Raw genomic sequence first — 20,018 nt, forward strand, 5'->3', positions numbered from 1 at the left:
ATAAATGGATAAAGGGGTTAAAATGATTGTGATGCTGTATTAACACATTTAGCTGGGGACCCCTTGGAACCCCTTCAAGGACCCCTGGGGGTCCCCGGACCCCACTTTGAGAACCAATGTTCTACATCAGTGTTTCCCAAACAATGGGTCAGGACCCATTTTTGGGTCCACACTGTTCACTTATCCATTTGTAACTCAGAGTATACAAGAGTAACCAAATGGACCCTTACATGTCTATTTTAGTGTTGTACACCAAACCCCTCAACAACGCCCTGTCAATTCAGGACTGAGTTGCCTGTTGTTGTGTTTTTTTATCCCAGGTGAAAGAGAAGGAAAAGGCGCGTAAGGAGTACAAGGAGGCTGTGGCCAAAGGTCATGGAGCTTACCTCATGGACCAAGACGCCCCAGTATGGCTCTGTTTATACCTCTGTTTGAACACACACACACACACACACACACACACACACACACACACACACACACACACACACACACACACACACACACACACACACACACACACACACACACACACACACACACACACACACACACACTGTTTATGTTGATTTGTGTTTACAGGAAGTCCTATTTTTGACTTCTTATGTTCAAATACTGTTAGCATACAATGCCACCTGTGTATGATAAGTGTCAATGTACAATGAATAATAATGATGACGTCATCTCCGTGCGACCACCAGGATGTGTTCACCATCAGCGTGGGGAATCTGCCGCCCGGTGCGACCGTCTTGATTAAAGTCACGTTTGTCTCGGAGCTTATCGTCAGGGACGGCCATGTTGTCTTCTCCCTGCCTGGTAGCGTGGCGCCATGGCAAGAGAGCGCTGCACTCAACCAGACCACCCAGGTGAGTGGAGAGCAGTGGTGGAGCAAGTACTCAGATTGTTTACTTAAGTAGAAGTACAAGTAGCAATGCCACAATATAAAAATACTCTGTTTGGGCCTGTATTCAAAATTTTACCTGGGTAAAAGTATTGGCCTCAAAATATACAAATCATGAAGATAAGCTCATACCAATATAACACAAAACATATTTTATTAACAGGCTACTGTCAAGAAGGTGTGTGTGACTGACCTGGATACTAAGGGGTGAGTTACACTTTTCTGTTAAATTAAGCTTATTAATAGGTGTATCTAAAGTATGTTATGAAAATATATTTCCAGCATCCAAAATATATTTTATGAATGTATTTAAAAAATACAATGTGTAAAAAAAGAAGCATAATATTGTTTTCACGGTGGGAGCACTGAAATAGTAGCCATTTAAGCCCTATTTTATATTTCAGCTATTCAAAATAATAAAGAAATGAATGAATTAATTAAATCAAACGTCCAACTTGTGTTTGTGTGTGTGTCAGTGAGTTCTCCCTGGACATGTCCATCGACATGCCCAATGAAATCACCAGTCTCAAGTGTGACTCTCACAAAGTCAGAATCAAGGTAAGTGTTACAAGCAGCGCTCACAACGCGACACATTGTGAGCTTACTGATCTACTATTTTTTAATGTGCACATGGGCTTGTGTCTATAACGTGTGTATCAATGTTATTATAGTTTGTCATTATTTGTTTGTCATTAGTTTTTTTGCGCTTTGTAAGTTGGTTTCAGACCAACTTAACTTGGTGTGTGTATTGTTGTGTAGAAAACAGCCTGTAAGGCGGTGGTGAGTGTTGTACCAGGAGAGGTTCTGGGTCCAGACGGCTTCCAGCTGTCAATCAAACTGTCCCAGATCCACTTGCCCAGGATGTGGGTGGAGAATCACCCTGACAAAGACAGCCAGGTCAGTCTGTCTGTCTGTCTGTGTCTGTCTCTCTCTCTCAGTCTGTCTCTCCTTACTTTGATCTCTTCCACTTTGTGTCTGCCTCTGTCTTCCCTAAAATTGCTATCTAGCGCAGGGGTTCCCAAAGTAGGGGTTGCGACCCCACTTGGGGTCGCGGGAGACTGACGTGGGGTCGCGAAATTATTTTGGGTCATCATTTTTTTTTTTTACTTTAAATTCAACAGAATGGATGAAATACCATCTAAAATGATCACAAATGGTACATTTTACCATTTTATTATTATTATTATTTTTTATTAATTTTTATCCCACGATTTTGTAACCCACATTTTTTCACCCAGTGCCAATTGCCTATGTAATCCTGGGCACTACGTACCCTCTGCCAGCCTAGGGAGAGCCCAAGCTGAAGCTCATGCCTCCTTCAATGCATGAGGAGCAAGCAGGCCACTTCTTATCACCCGACAGGGGGGAGTTTCCCTGGTTGGACATAGCGCGTGGAAGGAACACGTTATTCCAACCAGTTCCCTTCTCCTCCATCAGGCGCCCCGGCTGACCAGGGGGAGGCAGTATAGTGACCAGGATTACTACATGTTTTTGTGAGGGTATTAACTACCCTAGGAGACACGGGGAGAACATGCATACTCCACACAGAGTAGGCCCTTTCACCAACCCCACCTAGGGTATGGGCGGCGAAGACGTGGAGGAGAGAACACGCCCCCAGCGCCCACAGCGTCCCTGGCGGGAATCGAACCCAGGACCTTCTAGCTGTGAGGCGACAGCGCTACCGACTGCGCCACCGTGCCCCCGCATTTTACCATTTTAACACATTACAAATGCACACCGAACGTGCAAGTTTATGTGCATAAATGACCTCCAGGTTTAGGTGGGGTCGCGAGTCAATTTCCGCCTTATTTTGGGGTCGCGGGCTGAAAAGTTTGGGAACCCATGATCTAGCCCACACACGTTTGGGAGAGCGCATAGCGGATTCTAAAACCACCCGCCATTCCAAATTCGCTGGGTAGAGCATGCCTGCAGTGGACATGTCGGGAGTTTATGTGTCTCTCTATGTCTCACCATCTGTCCACCCAGTCTCACCATTTGCCCAGTTTATGCTCCATTGTACAATGGTGTCAAAAATATTTAAAAAAATGTTGTTCTACAAGCTCACAACACGTTGCATGCATGACTTGACTGTGGTTCCTCCTCCAGGCCTCCATGCTGGTGTTCTACCCAGACTTTGAGGTGTCCTCTTCAGGCCATGTCGGCTGTGACGAGGTTGTCCTCCTGCTGGACTCGTCTGAGTCCATGCGTGGAGAAGCTCTTCGTAACGCCAGGGCCATCGCCCTGAAGCTCCTCACAGACCTTCGCTCCTCATCCCGCCGCTGGAAGGCCAACGTCATCCTCTTTGGCACAGGTCAGAGTGGGAGTGGGTAGAGATGGCTCTTAATCATTTTCAACCTATAGGTGTCGCTATTCGCCACGCGTTGTTTGTGAGCCTTGTAGGCCGGCTATTTCGAGCTCTTGTGAAAATATTTGAAGATGTCCAAGACAGGCATGCCAGGTTGAAAGTGGCCTGTCTACATTTAATCAATGAAAAGTGTTAATTCTGTAAGAGCTTGTGGCTAAATAATAACTACCATACATTGGTGGCTTTGGAACAAAGGCTCCTTACAAAGGCAATGTAAAAAGTTTTTTGCCCAACAGCGCTGAATATAGGGCTGTATTTTTTTTAACACTTGGCTAATTTGAGTAGGATATTCATTAAAGTGGAGTTATTTTTTTTTTTATGTATACCATATGGTTGTGTCTTTCAGAACACAAAGATGCCTTCCTTGCTGCCCAGGAATGTAAGGTCTCTGACTCCGCTAAGAAGTTCATCCAGGTGAGATTTGAGGGACAGATGAGGCCTGCAGTGATGGAAAGTAACTGATAATAATTATTATTATGTTTTTATTTTACACTCTTGTATGATGAAGTAGGCTGTTCATTTTCGAAAAAAAACATTAAAAGTTTAAATAATATTTAAACTTTTTATTTATTATTATAATTATTGCTTTATGCATCTCCCCACTCTTCCTCCATCCCCAGATCCATGCATTGTTAACCTTTTGTATGAGGCAGGCTGGGGTTTTAAAATGAAGATGATGAATTGTGTGATTTTGTTTATATTTTGTGTAGGACTTTTGTAATTGTTTATATAAAATCATAAATCATAGTTTTGCCAAATAGGTTCATTGTTAATTCAGTTACTGTATAATTGCATGAATAATTAGTAAGAAATTCCTTCCTTCTTCTCCCTCTCCTAGTCCCACCCTCCAGTTGGGGGCAGCACTGAGCTGTGGAGGCCCCTGCGAGCCCTGAGCCTGCTGCCTCCATCCCGCGGCCTCAGGAACTTGCTGCTGCTGTCCGACGGCCACATCCAGAACCCGGACCTCACCTTGAGACTCGTCAGAGACGCCGCTCAGCACAGCCGTCTCTTCACCTGCGGCCTCAGGTCACTAGGGGTCAAGGGGTCAAAAGTTTACAAATTTAATTAGGGGTGCAGCAGTTAATCAAACTAATCAATTTAATCAATTATATTGATATGTCATTTGAAATTGGCTTGTGGGTGGACAGACAGTCGGTGTCAAACATAACATCCAGATTTGATTGCACTACACTACTGTCGATTTTCAGGCCGTGAATCGATGAAAAATCAATCCCTATTTTGGGCATGTCATTATAGGTGAAAGTTTCAAATACATTCGAAAATAGCTGATCTGATCAGTTCACAAAGACATCACTGTGTGTATGTGGGATCTGTGTGTATGTGTGCATTCATGTATTACTCATGCATGTTTTGTCACTTCAGCCCGACAGCCAATCGGCACATGCTGAGAGCCCTGGCCCAGGCTGGGGGAGGAGCCTATGAATTCTTTGACACAAAGACCAAACACACCTGGTCAGCGAAGGTGAGACACACTCTGTGTACATTTACTATTACTGTAGCAGAAGCACTTCTCCAGACTGGCGTATGTGTGCATCCAAACTCCACAATGTTTTAAGCTACCAATAGTCTGTGTTTTGGGGTGTGTTGCTTGCTCAGATTGAGAAGTGAGTCGACTCTGTGTTGTTTCCAGGGTTCAATTTGTTAAAAAAAGAAAGTCATTCGCATAGATAAACCCATATATGGAGTACCCTGATGTCATGACTGACCTGGACCTGGACTATATTTGGGCATAAAAGGGACACAGTCAAACATACAGAAATGTCCATATAGTATGAGCATAAAGTGGACACAGAGAAACATGATGGGTACAATAGGTACCCTTGACAACGGCTACAACGGGTAATTATTGCATAACCAGTCTAGTTATGAAAACAAAATATGGATGCCAGGGTTAATGTGGTTAGCATACATATTTAAATATCAAACATATCAGTCAGTCTAGAAAAAACACATGTTAAATCATTAATCACAGTTATTTGTACGACAATTAATCGTCAAGTAAACGTTCATGATGGTGCCAGTCCTACCTGTGTGTCTCTCTGTGTGTCAGGTGTCGTCTCAGGTGAGGCGCATGGCATCTCCGGGCTGCAGCTCGGTGTCTGTGAAGTGGCAGCAGTTCAACCCCAGAGCGCCCTCTGCTGTTCAGGCCCCAGCACAGCTTCATGCCCTCTTCAATGACTGCCACACCCTGGTCTACGGCTTTGTGCCACACTGCACCCAGGTACACCACCCATTCCTTTAAAACTGTGTGTAGGGATGGGTAATGACATTTGGTTCCATTGTGTATGTTTTTGAAATAAGTGTGTGCGCGCGCGCGTGTGCGTGTGTGTGTGTGTGTGTGTGTGTGTGTGTGTGTGTGTGTGTGTGTGTGTGTGTGTGTGTGTGTGTGTGTGTGTGTGTGTGTGTGTGTGTACTGAACAGTGGCTAGGTAAAACTTTTAACAGTATGTTGGTTTTTCAAGGCTTCTCTCCATGGTAATCTGAGTGGTCAGGAGATTAACACCATGGTGTCCACCAGCGAACTGCAAAAGACCAAGGGCACGGTGAGATCACGCACGCACGCACGCACGCACACACACACACACACACACACACCACATCATCCTTGAATAAACCATGAGCTGTCATTTTGGCCTGAAGATGGTGATAGAGGAAAGATCATGGGGTCACTCAAATAATTAGGCTTCACCCTCATCTACGGCAGTGGTTCCCAAACGTTTTAATTTCAAGGACTCCCATAACTCTGAGAGTGACACTCTCTGTGTTACAGACATGTAAGGGTCAATTTGGAACCCTGAGTTAACGTTTTGAGAACCACTGATCTACGGTGCATGAATGCAAATGTGACGTCACTCTGTCCATTAGGTTTAGAGAGGGTGCTTATGTGTTCAATTGGAAATCTTGACCTAATGGTGACACCAGAGGATAGTAAGTAGGGTGCACACACTTGCTGATTGCATTAACCGCTTGAACCCGATATACTTCTTTGTATGTCAAATTGCAATAATAGCAGATCTACAAGCTCACAAAAGCTGACCTGAGAAAAGATTGTGTGAGATGATAAGGATGATGATTATGTCTTTATATTTATGTGTACAGTTCCTCCACAAACTCACAGCCAGAGCGCTCATCAAGGATTATGAAGATGGAAACCTGGGCTCCAGAGAAGCTGAACATGAGGTTGGTGTGTGTGTGTGTGTGTGTGTGTGTGTGTGTGTGTGTGTGTGTGTGTGTGTGTGTGTGGGTGTGTGGGTGGGTGGGTGGGTGGGTGGGTGGGTGGGAGGAGGGGGGGGGGGGTATAATATAATCTGGATTAGAGAGATGTTACTTAATAATGCATTACTAAAATAATTATGATGTAAACATAATCAATGAAAAACACAAGGCGGTATAGTTTGGGCTAGCCTGTTTTATAAATTGGACTAGCCCAGAATATTCACCCGGGGTATGAAACAAGCTAGCCCACTTTTTCCCGGGTATAGTTTTGCCGGGGGGTATACTTTGGGCTGTTACCTGGTTGGAATCTTGGGTGTTACACATGCATGCACGACATGCATGCATGCATTCACATGTGTATGTGCATTACTGTATACAGTAGATGATTGATTGATTAAATATTTTATTCACAATTTGTAAAGATACAAGCAGTACAACAAGTTCAAAAACACCAAATGGATGGCACATTAGAAGCCAGAGGCTTGTTTCCATTGTGGTCCATTAAACATTCAATACTAAAACAACTGCACAAACAACAGTGCAACAAAACAACAACATAGAATATAAAAATATACAATTTAATTTCATGAAATAACGTCCTAGGTGGGGGGCCCAGGATACGACACATGGAGGATGTCACTCACACACAAGGAGTGAGCTGCTCCCTACCCTGGGGGAAGGCCAGCCGAGGAACCAATTTAGCTTCGTCCAATTTGAATCATGGTGGAGCCATGATTTTAGGCCAGCTTTAAACTTTAGTGGGGAAATTAAAACTTTAAGGGCTGTGGATAGAGAATTCCACTGTGTTGTGGCTGCGTAGTAGAATCCATTCTACCCTGGTGGATTAACAACTGTCAACATGGTGTCCCTATTTTGGCCATTTCATTATACTGTAGGTGAAAATCGTCAAAAAGGTTTAAAGAAAATAACAAAAATAGCCGATATGAAGGATCAAAGTGTGTCGTGAGCTTGTAGATCAGCTATCTTCAGGATTTGTCATACGACTATCTCATATCACCTATAACCGAGGATCTATTCTGCTGTGCCATAAGACGTGTGTTTGGATGCATGCTTGGGTGAGTGGCACAGCATTCTGGCTGATTTAACTATAATACCTTTTATTAGATTAGCCGTTCCCAACCCATGGGCCAGGGGCCACTGGAGGGCCGTGAAGATATTGCAAGTGGGCCCCCAAATAATTGGCGAAACACTAAGATTGTATTGATAATATAACTAACAAGGCAAGGTTCTGACCACATGGCATAACAAGGTGGCAGCCTAATGCCCCTGTTATAGGTCAGAAACTGTAGGTGGGCCACGAACGCTTTCGAGATTTTCCCATATCCAGAAAAGGATGGGAACGACTGAATTAGATTGATGCTGATAAGCAGGTTGTTTGATTGATTTCATTGATGTGTGTCTTTCTTTTTTTTCATCAGGAGAAGAAAGCCGAGCTGAAGTCGTTCATCGTAGAGCTGAGTAAAGAGTACTCCATCTTGTCTCAGTTCACCAGCTTTGTGGCCATCGAGGAGAGGGTTTGTGATGTACACTACATAACACATAGCATTTCTTCAGCACGCTTGCACACACACACACACACACACACACACACACACACACACACACACACACACACACACACACACTCACACTCACACTCACACTCACACTCACACACATACAGTACACTCACACGTATGCACACATGTGCAAACACACACACACACACACACACACACACACACACAGAGAACTCAACAGACCACCCAACTTTTGATAAAAAAATAATTTGTAATACATGTTTTTAGTACTGACGCACGCACGCACGCATTATTGTTAGATTATTAATATATCGTGGTAGCAACACCACAATATAAAAATACTCTGCTACAAGTAAAAGGCCTGTGTTCAAAGGTTTTGGCATCAAAATATACTTAAAAGTACCAAAAGTAAAAGTACTAATGTATGAAAATAGCAGATACAAGCTCACAATATTTTCAAATAGCCTATGTATAAGATAGGGCTAAAGTGGTTAATGTATGTTTTATAATATAGTCATTTATATCTGCAAAGTAACTAGTAACTAAAGTTTTCAAATAATTGCAGCGGAGTAAAAGTACAATATTTGCCTCTCAGATGTAGTGGTAGAAGTAAAAGTATTGCAAATTGGAAATACTCTAGTAAAGTAAAAAGCAACTAAAAATTGTACTTAAGTACATCACTTAAGTACATGTACTCAGCTACTTTCCACCACTGCTGACGCTGCCTGTGTGTAAGGAGCTTTTCTCCGCTGTGTCCCAGGACTCAGAGCGGCCGCAGCAGCAGGAGGACTTCACTGACGTTCACAAGTTGGTCTCAGAAGAAGACGTGGACTTCCTCCCGTACCTCACATACTCTGAGGAGGAAGACCTGGAATTACTGGATTACGAGGAGGATATATGTGATGATGTGACATCTGATGATGTGACATCTGATGATGAAGGGTCATATCATGAGGTATCTGACTGTCTCTTTAATTTTGGAGCATATTTTTTATGTTATGTGGTTTTATTCATGTTTGTGAAAGGCTGTTTATTAGCTTTTTTATTTTATCATTATTATTATTACTATTAAATTATTATTATTAATATAATATTATTATTATTATCATTATTATTGTAAAGGTAAACAAACCCTAATGTGGAATATTTCTCCATCTCTCAGAGGTCCTACGGCAGGTGCAGGGGGTCTCCTGCAGAGGAGACCCTGAGCTGTTTGCCCTCGTCTCCTGCAGAGGAGATGATGGAGATGGAGGACATATATGAAGACATGATATATGATGAGTCCTCCCCTGCCTTGCACGACCCAGGGACGTTGTGCGTCTCCTCCTCACTTTTTTCCAATTCTGCTCCTATGGCACTCACACAGAGATCGACTGTGATGAGCAGGACATTTTTTGCTGCCCCTCCCCCCTCCTCCTCCTCCTCTTACGATTCCCCCCATGCTACCCTTAACTTGTCCCTTAAACCTTTGCCTACACTTCAAAGAGCTGCTCCTCCCGGGGCTTACATTCCCTCGTCTTTCATTCCCACGGTCACCTGTCCTACCCCTTCAGGAGGCTTATTTGGCTTATCTTCACCACCTCCTCCTCCTCCTCCTCCTTCCAGCTCTTACATTTTTCCCCATGCTGCCGTTAACTTTGCTGCTCCTCCTTCTATAGGAGTCAGACGATCCAGCAGGCCCCGTCAATCTCTGGCTGTTTTTGGGGCTCCTGCAGAACCCCTTATCCCTCATTCTATCCCTTTGGGTGCTCCACCACCATACCCTCATCCTGCTATGGGTGCTCCACAACCCCTTACCCCTCCATCTGCTCTGGGTGCTCCACAACCCCTTACCACTCCAGATGGTGTTTTTTTTTATAGGCCCATGCCCAGGACATGTTCTGCGCCTCCTCCTCCAGTTATGATGGGATCTGCCAGTGCTCTTCCCCCTCCTCCTCCTCCTCCTACCAGTTTTTCCCCTTCAGGAGGCTTATTTGGCTTATCTTCACCTCCTCCGCTTTTTTCCCCGTGTCAAGAGTCAGGTTGGGGGGCTGGGGGAGGAGTGGGTGCTTCACCAACCATTACCCCTCCGTCTGCTCTGGGTGCTCCACCACCCCGTACCCCTCTGTCTGCTCTGGGTGCTCCAAAACACCCTATCCCTCTGTCTCATCTGGGTGCTCCACTATCCCGTACCCCTCCGTCTGCTCAGGGTGGTCCGATTCGCTTCGATTCACCTTGCTATGGGTCTCTGTCTATGGGTGCTTCACAACCCTTTGGATCTCCGTTTGCTTGGGGTGCAGTGCCTGCAGAGTCGGAGTACAAGATCAAGAAGCGGGGCAGGAAGATGGGATTTCCCGGTGCTCTTCCCCCTCCTCCTCCTCTTCCTTCCAAATCTCTATCTGTCGCTCTCTATCTGGGTGCTCCACTATCCCTTACCCCTCCGTCTACTATGGGTGCTCCACCACCCCTTACCCCTCCGTCTGCTATGGACCCCTCCATCTGCTATGTACAACCCCCTATCCCTCCGTCTGCTCTGGGTGCTCCACCACCCCTTACCGTCACTCTAGCTCCTAGAGTGACGGTAGTGACGGCCCCACAAAGCACTCTACATTCTATGGGTGCTTCACGAAGTATCATCGGAAGACAATCATTGGAATATCATGAATATGCACCTGCCATTCGGGAGTCAGTGCCTGCAGAGTTGAAGTGCAAGAGCAGGCTCGCTGAAGGTCGTACCTTCAGAGTAATGTGAGTCCCAGGAGCATTTCTATGATTGTTATTGTTATTGTTGTTGTTTTTATTACTACTACTACTATTCACCATAATTGTGTGTCTGCAGGGGAGAAGGGGAAGACAGACTCGAACAAAGATCACAACAACTACTACCACGACAACAACTACAATTCATACAACAAGTACGACAACAAAAACAACTACTACAACAACGCGTTGAGCTGATGCAGTGGGTGTCCATCTTCTTGAAGCAGCATCCAGTAGGTCCTCTACAGTCTACACTGTACTTCTCAGTTCTCACTTTTCTCTCCTTTTTTGAAAAGAAGAGAGACTATATTATAAATACATAATAATGTGTGTGTGTGTGTGTGTGTGTGTGTGTGTGTGTGTGTGTGTGTGTGTGTGTGTGTGTGTGTGTGTGTGTGTGTGTGTGTGTGTGTGTAAATCAAACTGATTGGTTTTAATTTGAGGAGAATGTTATTAACATTTAGGCTAAGGTTAACATTTAGGCTGAGGTTAGTGTTAGGGGCTAGGTGAAAATAGCTCCCAAAATCCTGGTTAGTGTCAGCTTTTCCTTGAATTCACTAACCCACCAGTCATTTTGCAAACTGACTGATTTCTCAAATTTACTGTAACATCTATGTATATCATACCGAATCTTTGTTTTTTTTTCGAGTTTTCAGTATTGTGTACATGTGTGTGTGTGTGTGTGTTTGTGTGTGGTGTTGTTTTTAGGAGGGCTACTGGGAGTGTACTGCTGAGCTGGGTGGATTCATTAGAGTCGACCTGCACTCTTTTGCCAATGTCTTCTTGAAGAGCAAGGGCATCTTCTCACTGGGTACTGTGTGTGTGTGTGTGTGTGTGTGTGTGTGTGTGTGTGTGTGTGTGTGTGTGTGTGTGTGTGTGTGTGTGTGTGTGTGTGTGTGTGTGTGTGTGTGTGTGTGTGTGTGTGTGTGTGTGTGTGTGTGTGTGTGTGTGTGTGTGTTATATTAGAAAATATAATTTTCTAATATGTTTGATATTTATCTGCATTATGGAAGGCAGGAGTGGCACGTGACGAGAGAGACAAGTCTACAAGGAGACAGACGTTCAGTGAATGACGTTTGCAAAATGTGCAAATTGCAAAAATGGCATTCATAAAATCCCCGTTCTGAAATGTTGATGTCCTCAGGAGTACAGTAATATAAACGTGTGTGTGTGTGTGTGTGTGTGTAGGTGTGAGGGCCCGTGCAGACATCCTGAGGCTTTTGGCCACTCTGTTGGTGCTGCAGCTGATGCGGGGGGAGCAGCTGGAGGAAGGAAAACTCCTACGGAGCCTCTTCTCACTTGAAGAGGCTAGCCCTCTTCAGGCCAGGTGTGTGTGTGCACGCGCGTGTGTGTGTGTGTGTGTGTGTGTGTGTGTGTGTGTGTGTGTGTGTGTGTATGTGCATGTGTGCGTATAAAGGATGGGTATCTAATTGGAGACAAAACCCTGATTTTAATCTATTTTAAAAATAATCTCTCTAGGGTTCCCTCCCTGGTGCATTGACCATGTGACTACAATGTCCTGGGTTCGATTCCTTGCTTTGGAACCATGTTGCATGCAGCCCCACCCTTCACTGTATTGTCTTGACCATTTAACCCTATATATACAGTACTTCATTGACAATGAATAGGGAAAATAGCCAATCTACATGCTCTCTATGCCTTTGGTTCTCAAAGTGGGGTCCGGGGACCCCCTGGCGTCCTTGGGGGGTTCCAGGGGGTCCCCAGCTAAATGTGTTAATATAGCATCACAATCATTTTAACCACTTTAACCTTTTATACTTTGGCTATTAAAAAATTGCAGATATACAAGCTCATAGCGCAGCACTTGCTTGTAGATCTGCTATTTTTGCACATTTTTGCAAATCTTTGAACATAATATTTTTTAAAGCAAACATTTGTAACTCAAATCTTCAATTCTGAGGGTCCCTGCCTCCCTGGAACAAAATATTTTGACATGGGGGTCCGCGGCCAAATTACATATCATTTTGGGGGTCCTTGAGCTTGTACAGTACATCTGCTATGTCAGCAATTTTTGGAGAATTTGAAGAATGTTGATGTTCCTTTTTTTTTCTTCATAAAGCTAATGATCTCATGATAATAATAATGTTATGTAAATTCTAACTTCCAGGCCAGAGCGATGGGAGGCTGTGAAGAAGGCAGTGGACTGGGCCTGCTGGGCGGACCGGCAGTACCCCTGTGTGTGCAGCCGCCTGGAGATGGGCTGGAGCTGGGAGTCGTCCACCCGCCAGCTCCTGGGTTATGACCAACCCGCTCCGCACTCCCCCCTCGCTGGGCTGACTCACTGGAGGCTGGGGGCCGTGGGAGGCTTCCCCCACCCAGGTTCAGTGAACTAGGCACAGGGCCAATTTGCGACGTCGCACTCCGTGTCGTACCTTATACTCACTTAAGCCATTAACACATTACCCGCCAAGATATTAAACATCGTTTTTTTTATCCCCATGCCAGCATAATTACCTTAAAATAGACGATCTTTGAAACGCCGTGGAAGCCACGTTGTGTACCAAAAAAACTTTGGGGCTATGGCCCGTTGAAAATGGGTGGTTTTCAACACAACACAAAAAAAAGAAACTGAGTGAGGGCGCGCTCCCACTGCACTTTTATTTTACCTCTGGGGCAGAATCTGCCAATGCTTTGTCAATGCAAATGCGTGGATTCCTGGTCTTGCAGATTTTTTCCAAGAATCCACGCATTTGCATTGACAAAGCATTGGAAGATTCTGCCCCAGAGGTAAAATAAAAGTGCGGTGGGAGCGCGCCCTTAGAAGTGTTTTTCTAAAAATCCTATAGTTGGGGCAGACGGAAGTCCGTTTTTTTGGAATGACGTCACATCCTTCTACTGCTTCTCTGATTGACGAGGGATCATTCCGAAGCTGTGTTAGAGCGCCCCTTGTGGAATTAAAAAGATTAATAAAGAAATTAGCTAGTAGGACGCGTTGCGAGGTTTTAGATCGGCTATTTTTGCCGCGCTACGCCATCACGCAACGTACATTTGCCTTTTTTTCCTCTCCCGCCTCTTCCCACTGATGTGTGTTATTTTATGGGCATTTCTGTCAAAATGTCATTGTATTTTTCACGGGGAAATGATTTACTAAAATCAACTCTTTTAATCATTTATATCTCTGTTGCGTCCACATTGAAGTGTCAGTCCTGAGTGTGTGTTTGAAGGGTTTGGGGACACCTGGTGGCAGTCACATTAAGTGTGTTTTTTTTTTACATTTTTTAGCAGGAATACAACATAATTACGTGTGCACACATAATTTCCTGCTCGGGCAATCAATTTGCATATTTGAGTGGACACCATACCATATAGAGCACTGTTTACCAAACACTGGGTTCGGGACCCAATTGTGGGTCGCAGACTATTTTTTGTGGGTCATTAGTAAATATCCCTTTATTTTCTGTTTCAATCAATCAACATTTTTCATAAATTAATTACAAAAAAAAGGGAATCAAAATGTATTTTTCAAAATAATTTCATTGATGATTTTCTTTTTTAAACCAAGAAATTCCATGAACAAAAAAATTATTAAAAAAAAGACTTTCGAGAAGTAGTGAAAATAGCCGATCTACTAGCTTGGGTCCCAGGGAGACATAGAATTTATCTTTTGGGTCTCGAGGTAAAAAGTTTGGCAATCCTCATGTCATGTCACGATGTTACCGTATCCAACATATCTAGTCCCATATCACAACATGGATATATCAATATATTGCCCAGCCCTAGTTCTTTGTTAATTATCCATTGTTGTGTTGTCACTGCATTTCTTATTTGGCAATAAAGTGTTTTCAAGACTCTCATTACCTTGTTGTTTCTTGTGTTTATTTCCTGCGTTGCTGGGTTTTTCACACAGCGAGCGTTTTGACGTGCCATGTATTTAATGTTCAATGAGAGGCGAGTGACAAGCGGGCGCTCTCCTGTGAAACCTTCATGACATTCGCGCTCGCCTGCAACAGGAGCTGGACTGTGGTCAACCTTTTTTTAACGTATATTTTATCCTCATGGCCCACTGGTTGAGAGTCGCTGTGATATTCAGCTGAAACGTGATATTGAGGTCCCAATTAATATGTTGGTGTGATTCATTTGGTAATCATTAGCTGCTTCACACAAAGCCCTCTTTATGTAATAATGGAGTTTATGTGTGGTATAAATGGAAATACTCAAGTAAAATAAACATACACCAAAATTGTACTTACAGTACTTCAGTAAATGTACTTATTTACTTTCCACCAGTGTGTACAAACACACACACACACACACACACACACACACACACACACACACACATAGCTTATTATGTGTCATATTCACGTTGTATGGAATTTGCATTAGAATCCAGTTCACACTAAATATGACTTTTTCATTGGCTATATTTAGAATATAGGCTACTTAAACTGTTTAGTGTTGCACAATTTGATCAACTCGGCTCAAAATAAGTGTCATTGGTGTGTGTATATAAATGAATATCAAATGCATGCATGCTCCTATATGTTGATGAGACAAATATGTCAGAGAGTGGCTGAAACAAGTAGTACACACCTTAAATGCAATATTGACATAAGGAGTAGCGTTCTCTGTTGGATGGTGAGTGACGCTCCTCAACAGTACCAACAGTAACACCTAGGTTAGATAATACAATGTACAGGGAGACAAGCCATGAGATCTAGTTGCTCAGTCCACTGGAATAGTTGCAGATCTACAGTATATGGGAACTATGGCTTCAATGGGAGACACTATCTTCACAATGTACGTCTGTTCGCTTTCAGAGGTTTCAAGTGGTGGAGCTCATATATATATATACTGCAGCTTTTTAAAATATGGGAGGTGAACTTTAAGGTCTTGATTTATTCGTTTTTCCATCAATGAATTCTACCAAATTGATCATAGGCAATACATTTACCAAGTGTTGCTAATGTCTGAGCAACTCATTTAACCCGATTAGGCTTAATGTTAGGCTTAGATCTTTTATAGTGGTGGGATGGTTTTTATGCACATGCTTATTGTAGCACTTTATTTACCCAACTGTAAAGTGCATTATAAATACAATCCATGTATTATTATTATTATGTTTGAGTTACTGACTAATGGTGGAGATTAGAGTTTAAAGTGCTGAATGTTATTAAGGGACTATTTGTCAGTAGAATAGATGTGATGTGATTGTTAACTACTGTAGCCCTATCAATACACCTTGGTAGTGAATTTGTTTGACATTTCATACGGTGACTTTAATACGATGATATGTTTCTCTGTTTTTGCAGTATGATCATCCTCATCGTCATAATTGCAGCCATCATCATCCTCATCCTAGCCCTGGCATTATCAGGTAAGAGCTATGCGGGTGTCTTTAGGAGATTTGTCAGGTTTTGCACTTCACCTGGCACACAAGCTTTGTCTATTTGTCTCTTTGTATATTTTATTGATTATATAACAATCAGTATTACATGGGGGTACAATATGTTGACCGTTCTGTCCCCTGTCCTATAATGTTTGCATGCATCCCAGAATGGGGACTCGAGGGCTCATTTTGGTTAACCCACTACAACCTGTGTCATTTTAGATTTTAGCGTTGGCTATGCAAAAATAGCAGATCTACAAGCTCACAGCGCATCACTTTGTGCCACGCTGCGAGCATGTACATCTGCTATTTTTGAAAAATCTTGAAAGCCAGAGAACTACTGATTTAGAAAGCATCTGTAGAATCGGCCTCAGGTCTTAATCCTTGTTTCACAGGCGGCCGCCAATCTGAGTCTGAAGTGCAAAGCAGCAACAGGTCACCCGTGGCCAACTTGGACGAAGACATCGTTCTGAGCTGCTTCTTGCGCTCCAGACTGTCCGGCGACGTCTCAGTCACTTGGACAAAGAAGGGGCTAAGCGGCCTGGTGTACAGCTATCAGCGTGGGAAAGCGGTTCTCAAGGACCAGAACTCTGAGTTCCGCGACAGAACTCAGCTCTTCCCCGATGCCATCGCCAGTGGGAATGTGTCTCTGTTGCTCAGGAGGGTGAGGCAGAGCGACCAGGGCGTCTACAGCTGCGAGGTCAACGCCAACGGCACTGTTGATGTTGACCTTAGGGTGGCAGGTAAGGTCTTTCAGTTTAGTTTGTAGGCCTATTTAGTTTTGACTGTTTTCAATTTCAGCTTTAGTTTGAATTAGTTTTCGATGTGGATTTTTTTTTTTTTTTAGTGTTAGTTTTAGTTTTTTATTGTAATTTGTCTGGGGTGAGATTCAAAAAGGTCAGAAAAAGTAGGTGTAATAAAAACATAATTATGATACTATTCACTGATAAGCACTTTCAACCTGATGTCCCTAATTTTGGCATGTCATTATAGGTTAAATTTGTCAAAAATCTTCAAATATCAGATCTACAAGCTCACAATGCATCTCATCGTAGACTTTTGTGAGCTTACAGATCTCTCTTTTTTTACTTTTGAAGATTTTCAAAAGTAAAGTAAAGAGTTACAAAGTTGACTTTGTAACTTTGAATAACTTAAAACAATATGTATGAAGGATAGGCATAAATAAGCTATGAGCTTCTGCCTATGCCCTTTTCGATCTAACAGAATGAAGTAGTGAATTACAGTGTGTTATGTTTTGTGATTATGTTGATGTGGCTCGAAATAAACTAAACTAAACTAAACTAAGATTTCTTTGACAATGGGCCTCAAGTGGTTAAAACTGACTTCATATCCATCCGGAATACTAGGTTTATGCATGACATATTGACAAAGACCAAACCTAAGGAATGACATTTCCGCTAGGATTTCAGTATGTTTGAGTTAGTTGGGTAAACAACACACACTACAGTGTCAGTTAGTGTTGATGTTGACCTTGTAGTGGCAGGAAAGGAGACTCATCTTTCTGGTTTCTTTCTGTCTATTTACACTGTTCACAACCATTTAACATGCACTTACATCTACAGTAGACAACAATATCAACCTGATGCTTTTAATGATGCTGCTGCAGGCAGTGAGGCGGGTTTATTGAGTACTGTACTTAAACTTCATTGTCATCATGTACTTAGACATCATTGTTCCTCTGCACTGCAGCCTTTTCTGCGCCCTCGTTCACTTACGCCTCTGACGTTCTGACGGCTACGTCACTAAGATGGCTCCCGAAACCCAACGTCACATGGCTGGACCTGGATGGGAAGGTCCTGAATGGCACTACAACGTTTTCTAATACCTCTGCCGGGATATTCAGTTTAGTCAGCACCCTGCGGCCTGTTAGCCAAAACAGCACCCATACCTGCCGCATCCAAAACAATTTGGTCAGAGCTGTTGCTGAGGCAACTATAACAGGTAATTATATATATGGGGTTATTTTTGCACTCAAATACACATTGGAGATGCGTATGCCAAAGGTTTAACTGTGTGTGTGTGTGTTACCACTTTCACACCTAATGCTTAACCTCATGTACAAACTGTATCTGCTGGTCTGATGCTATGTGTATATATGTAGACATTTTTTTCCCTATTTTTCTTCTCCCCTTTTGGAAAACAACCGAAATGATGCCACAAGCAATTTCACCCACTTCTTAACACTTCTTCAAACCAATGATGTGACAATGAAGTTGGATCTGATTCTGATTATATCTCGCAGTCGTACCAGAATCGAACAGAGAGCCACCTGACCTGCATAATATACTGTAGCAGCACTGGTCCTACGCTACGGATATGGAGCCACCTTGAGTGTACTGTGGTCCCTGTAGAAACACATGAGTGTTTATTTAACTCACAGTGTACAAATGAAAACAAATGGACCCATTTGATTCCTTTTGTACACTCTCTGACTTAAATGCATTATTCAAAACTCATGATGGGTGATGACTGTCATGTTGACTTTCATAGCAAGCTATCAAAATCGAGGGAAATACAGAGATTTCTCATCTGGATTCTTGTTTACACTGTGAGGAACCCAACATGTAGAAACAGATCACAAGGTGGCCCTGGGTTTTCCTTAAAATGAAAACAGTCAAATGTCAACAAAATACCTCGCTGCTTCTCATTAAAGACATTTGAAAAGGGTATTATTTGACAATGAAATGTGTTTCTGTGTTTTACAGACAAGGGAGTTTCCACAAGGAATTTCTTCACCTACAGTGCTGCTGCATCGCCTACAGCGACGTTTAGACACCTGTCTCTCATCACATGTTTTCTGCTCTCGTCAGATATTTGACTTGATCATGCTATTAGACAAAGGTGGGGAAAGCTTTCGCTGAGAATAGCAGATCGACAAGATAGATCACTTATAGCCTGTCGATCGGCTATTTTCAGCGAAAGCTTTCCCCACAATAGCAGAAAATACACTTATATAGAGCCCTGCCCCTGAGGGACCGCGTTCAACCATATGGGGCTTACGTGGTTAAAAAAAGAGTTTGAAATCTTGTTTAAAATGACCATCAATCATATCATCAGTAGACACATTTTTTAACCATCCACAGTCCAACTCTGACATACGTGTATCTGTATGTGTATATATGGCTCCATTATGGAGAAGATAATGAAAAACTGCAACAATGTGTCTTTAGTATGTAGTACTCTCACGCACATGTACAGTATGTAAAAGAATGAGATTAGGTATGTATAGGATGTAGAGCCTTGTCCATGATAAAGGCAACCTACCAGCTTCACTCCAGATCGCCCATACAGCATGGTATACATTTGCTGTTAATGTATTTCACTTTGATGTTGTTACTGTGTAACAAGTTCATGTCAATTCCAAAACACAGACACAGACAACAGACACAGAGGTATAAATTATTTAAGTTATGTAGCTATTGTTGATGTATCCTACATTTTTTGCACAATCTGTAAACTCACAAAGAATCTATCATCTAATCTATAAATAAGCAGTTTTTGAAATGTTTTCACATAACTTGGGACCCCTTTCTGTTTTAAATCAACTCCCTCATTCGATCGATACCTGATTGGATTGCCATATTCTTTGTTTCATTGCTTTGTTTGGTTTTTGTTCTATCGCTATTATTTTTATTGTATTTTTTTATGTATTGTAATTATTATCATTATTGTTAATCATTATTGCGTTGCTTTCACCTCTTTCTGGAGAACCCTTGCTTATTTCCCTCGGGGCTGGGTGGGTAGGTGGGTGAATGTTGGCTTTTGTTTTGTTCGTGTGTTGTTAAAAGTTGTAGTTAAAATGCAATTAAAAATACATAAATAAATAAATAAACTCACTTGAGAATCGCTGGTTCTAAACGGTATC

At 42.8% G+C, this 20,018-nt stretch overlaps 2 protein-coding genes across 2 annotated transcripts in view; both read left to right on the forward strand.

Moving 5' to 3' along the window:
• parp4 (poly (ADP-ribose) polymerase family, member 4) overlaps nucleotides 1-14,597 on the forward strand; it is a 29,443-nt gene extending 14,846 nt beyond the window's left edge. Inside the window, exons 18-36 of the mRNA XM_084083918.1 lie at nucleotides 321-407; nucleotides 702-866; nucleotides 1,065-1,108; nucleotides 1,378-1,459; nucleotides 1,661-1,798; nucleotides 3,008-3,212; nucleotides 3,613-3,680; nucleotides 4,105-4,292; nucleotides 4,650-4,749; nucleotides 5,338-5,508; nucleotides 5,749-5,829; nucleotides 6,386-6,466; nucleotides 7,942-8,037; nucleotides 8,804-8,998; nucleotides 9,206-10,770; nucleotides 10,862-11,015; nucleotides 11,491-11,593; nucleotides 11,971-12,109; nucleotides 12,911-14,597. Coding sequence (XP_083940044.1) covers nucleotides 321-407; nucleotides 702-866; nucleotides 1,065-1,108; nucleotides 1,378-1,459; nucleotides 1,661-1,798; nucleotides 3,008-3,212; nucleotides 3,613-3,680; nucleotides 4,105-4,292; nucleotides 4,650-4,749; nucleotides 5,338-5,508; nucleotides 5,749-5,829; nucleotides 6,386-6,466; nucleotides 7,942-8,037; nucleotides 8,804-8,998; nucleotides 9,206-10,770; nucleotides 10,862-11,015; nucleotides 11,491-11,593; nucleotides 11,971-12,109; nucleotides 12,911-13,136 — 3,888 coding nt within the window. The 3' untranslated portion in view covers nucleotides 13,137-14,597. The remainder of the gene's footprint in view (nucleotides 1-320; nucleotides 408-701; nucleotides 867-1,064; nucleotides 1,109-1,377; nucleotides 1,460-1,660; nucleotides 1,799-3,007; nucleotides 3,213-3,612; nucleotides 3,681-4,104; nucleotides 4,293-4,649; nucleotides 4,750-5,337; nucleotides 5,509-5,748; nucleotides 5,830-6,385; nucleotides 6,467-7,941; nucleotides 8,038-8,803; nucleotides 8,999-9,205; nucleotides 10,771-10,861; nucleotides 11,016-11,490; nucleotides 11,594-11,970; nucleotides 12,110-12,910) is intronic.
• Nucleotides 14,598-15,515: 918 nt separating this feature from the next.
• On the forward strand, nucleotides 15,516-19,870 carry vtcn1 (V-set domain containing T cell activation inhibitor 1). Its single transcript, XM_084084671.1, has 5 exons — nucleotides 15,516-15,543; nucleotides 16,056-16,120; nucleotides 16,528-16,875; nucleotides 17,843-18,094; nucleotides 18,859-19,870. The coding sequence occupies exons 1-5, from the start codon at nucleotides 15,521-15,523 to the stop codon at nucleotides 18,969-18,971; spliced, it is 801 nt and encodes a 266-aa protein (XP_083940797.1). The 5' UTR covers nucleotides 15,516-15,520; the 3' UTR covers nucleotides 18,972-19,870.
• The last annotated feature ends 148 nt before the right edge of the window (nucleotides 19,871-20,018 follow it).

Source organism: Gymnoscopelus microlampas, assembly GCF_963454915.1.
Source record: "Gymnoscopelus microlampas genome assembly, chromosome: 17".
Taxonomy (NCBI): domain Eukaryota; kingdom Metazoa; phylum Chordata; class Actinopteri; order Myctophiformes; family Myctophidae; genus Gymnoscopelus; species Gymnoscopelus microlampas.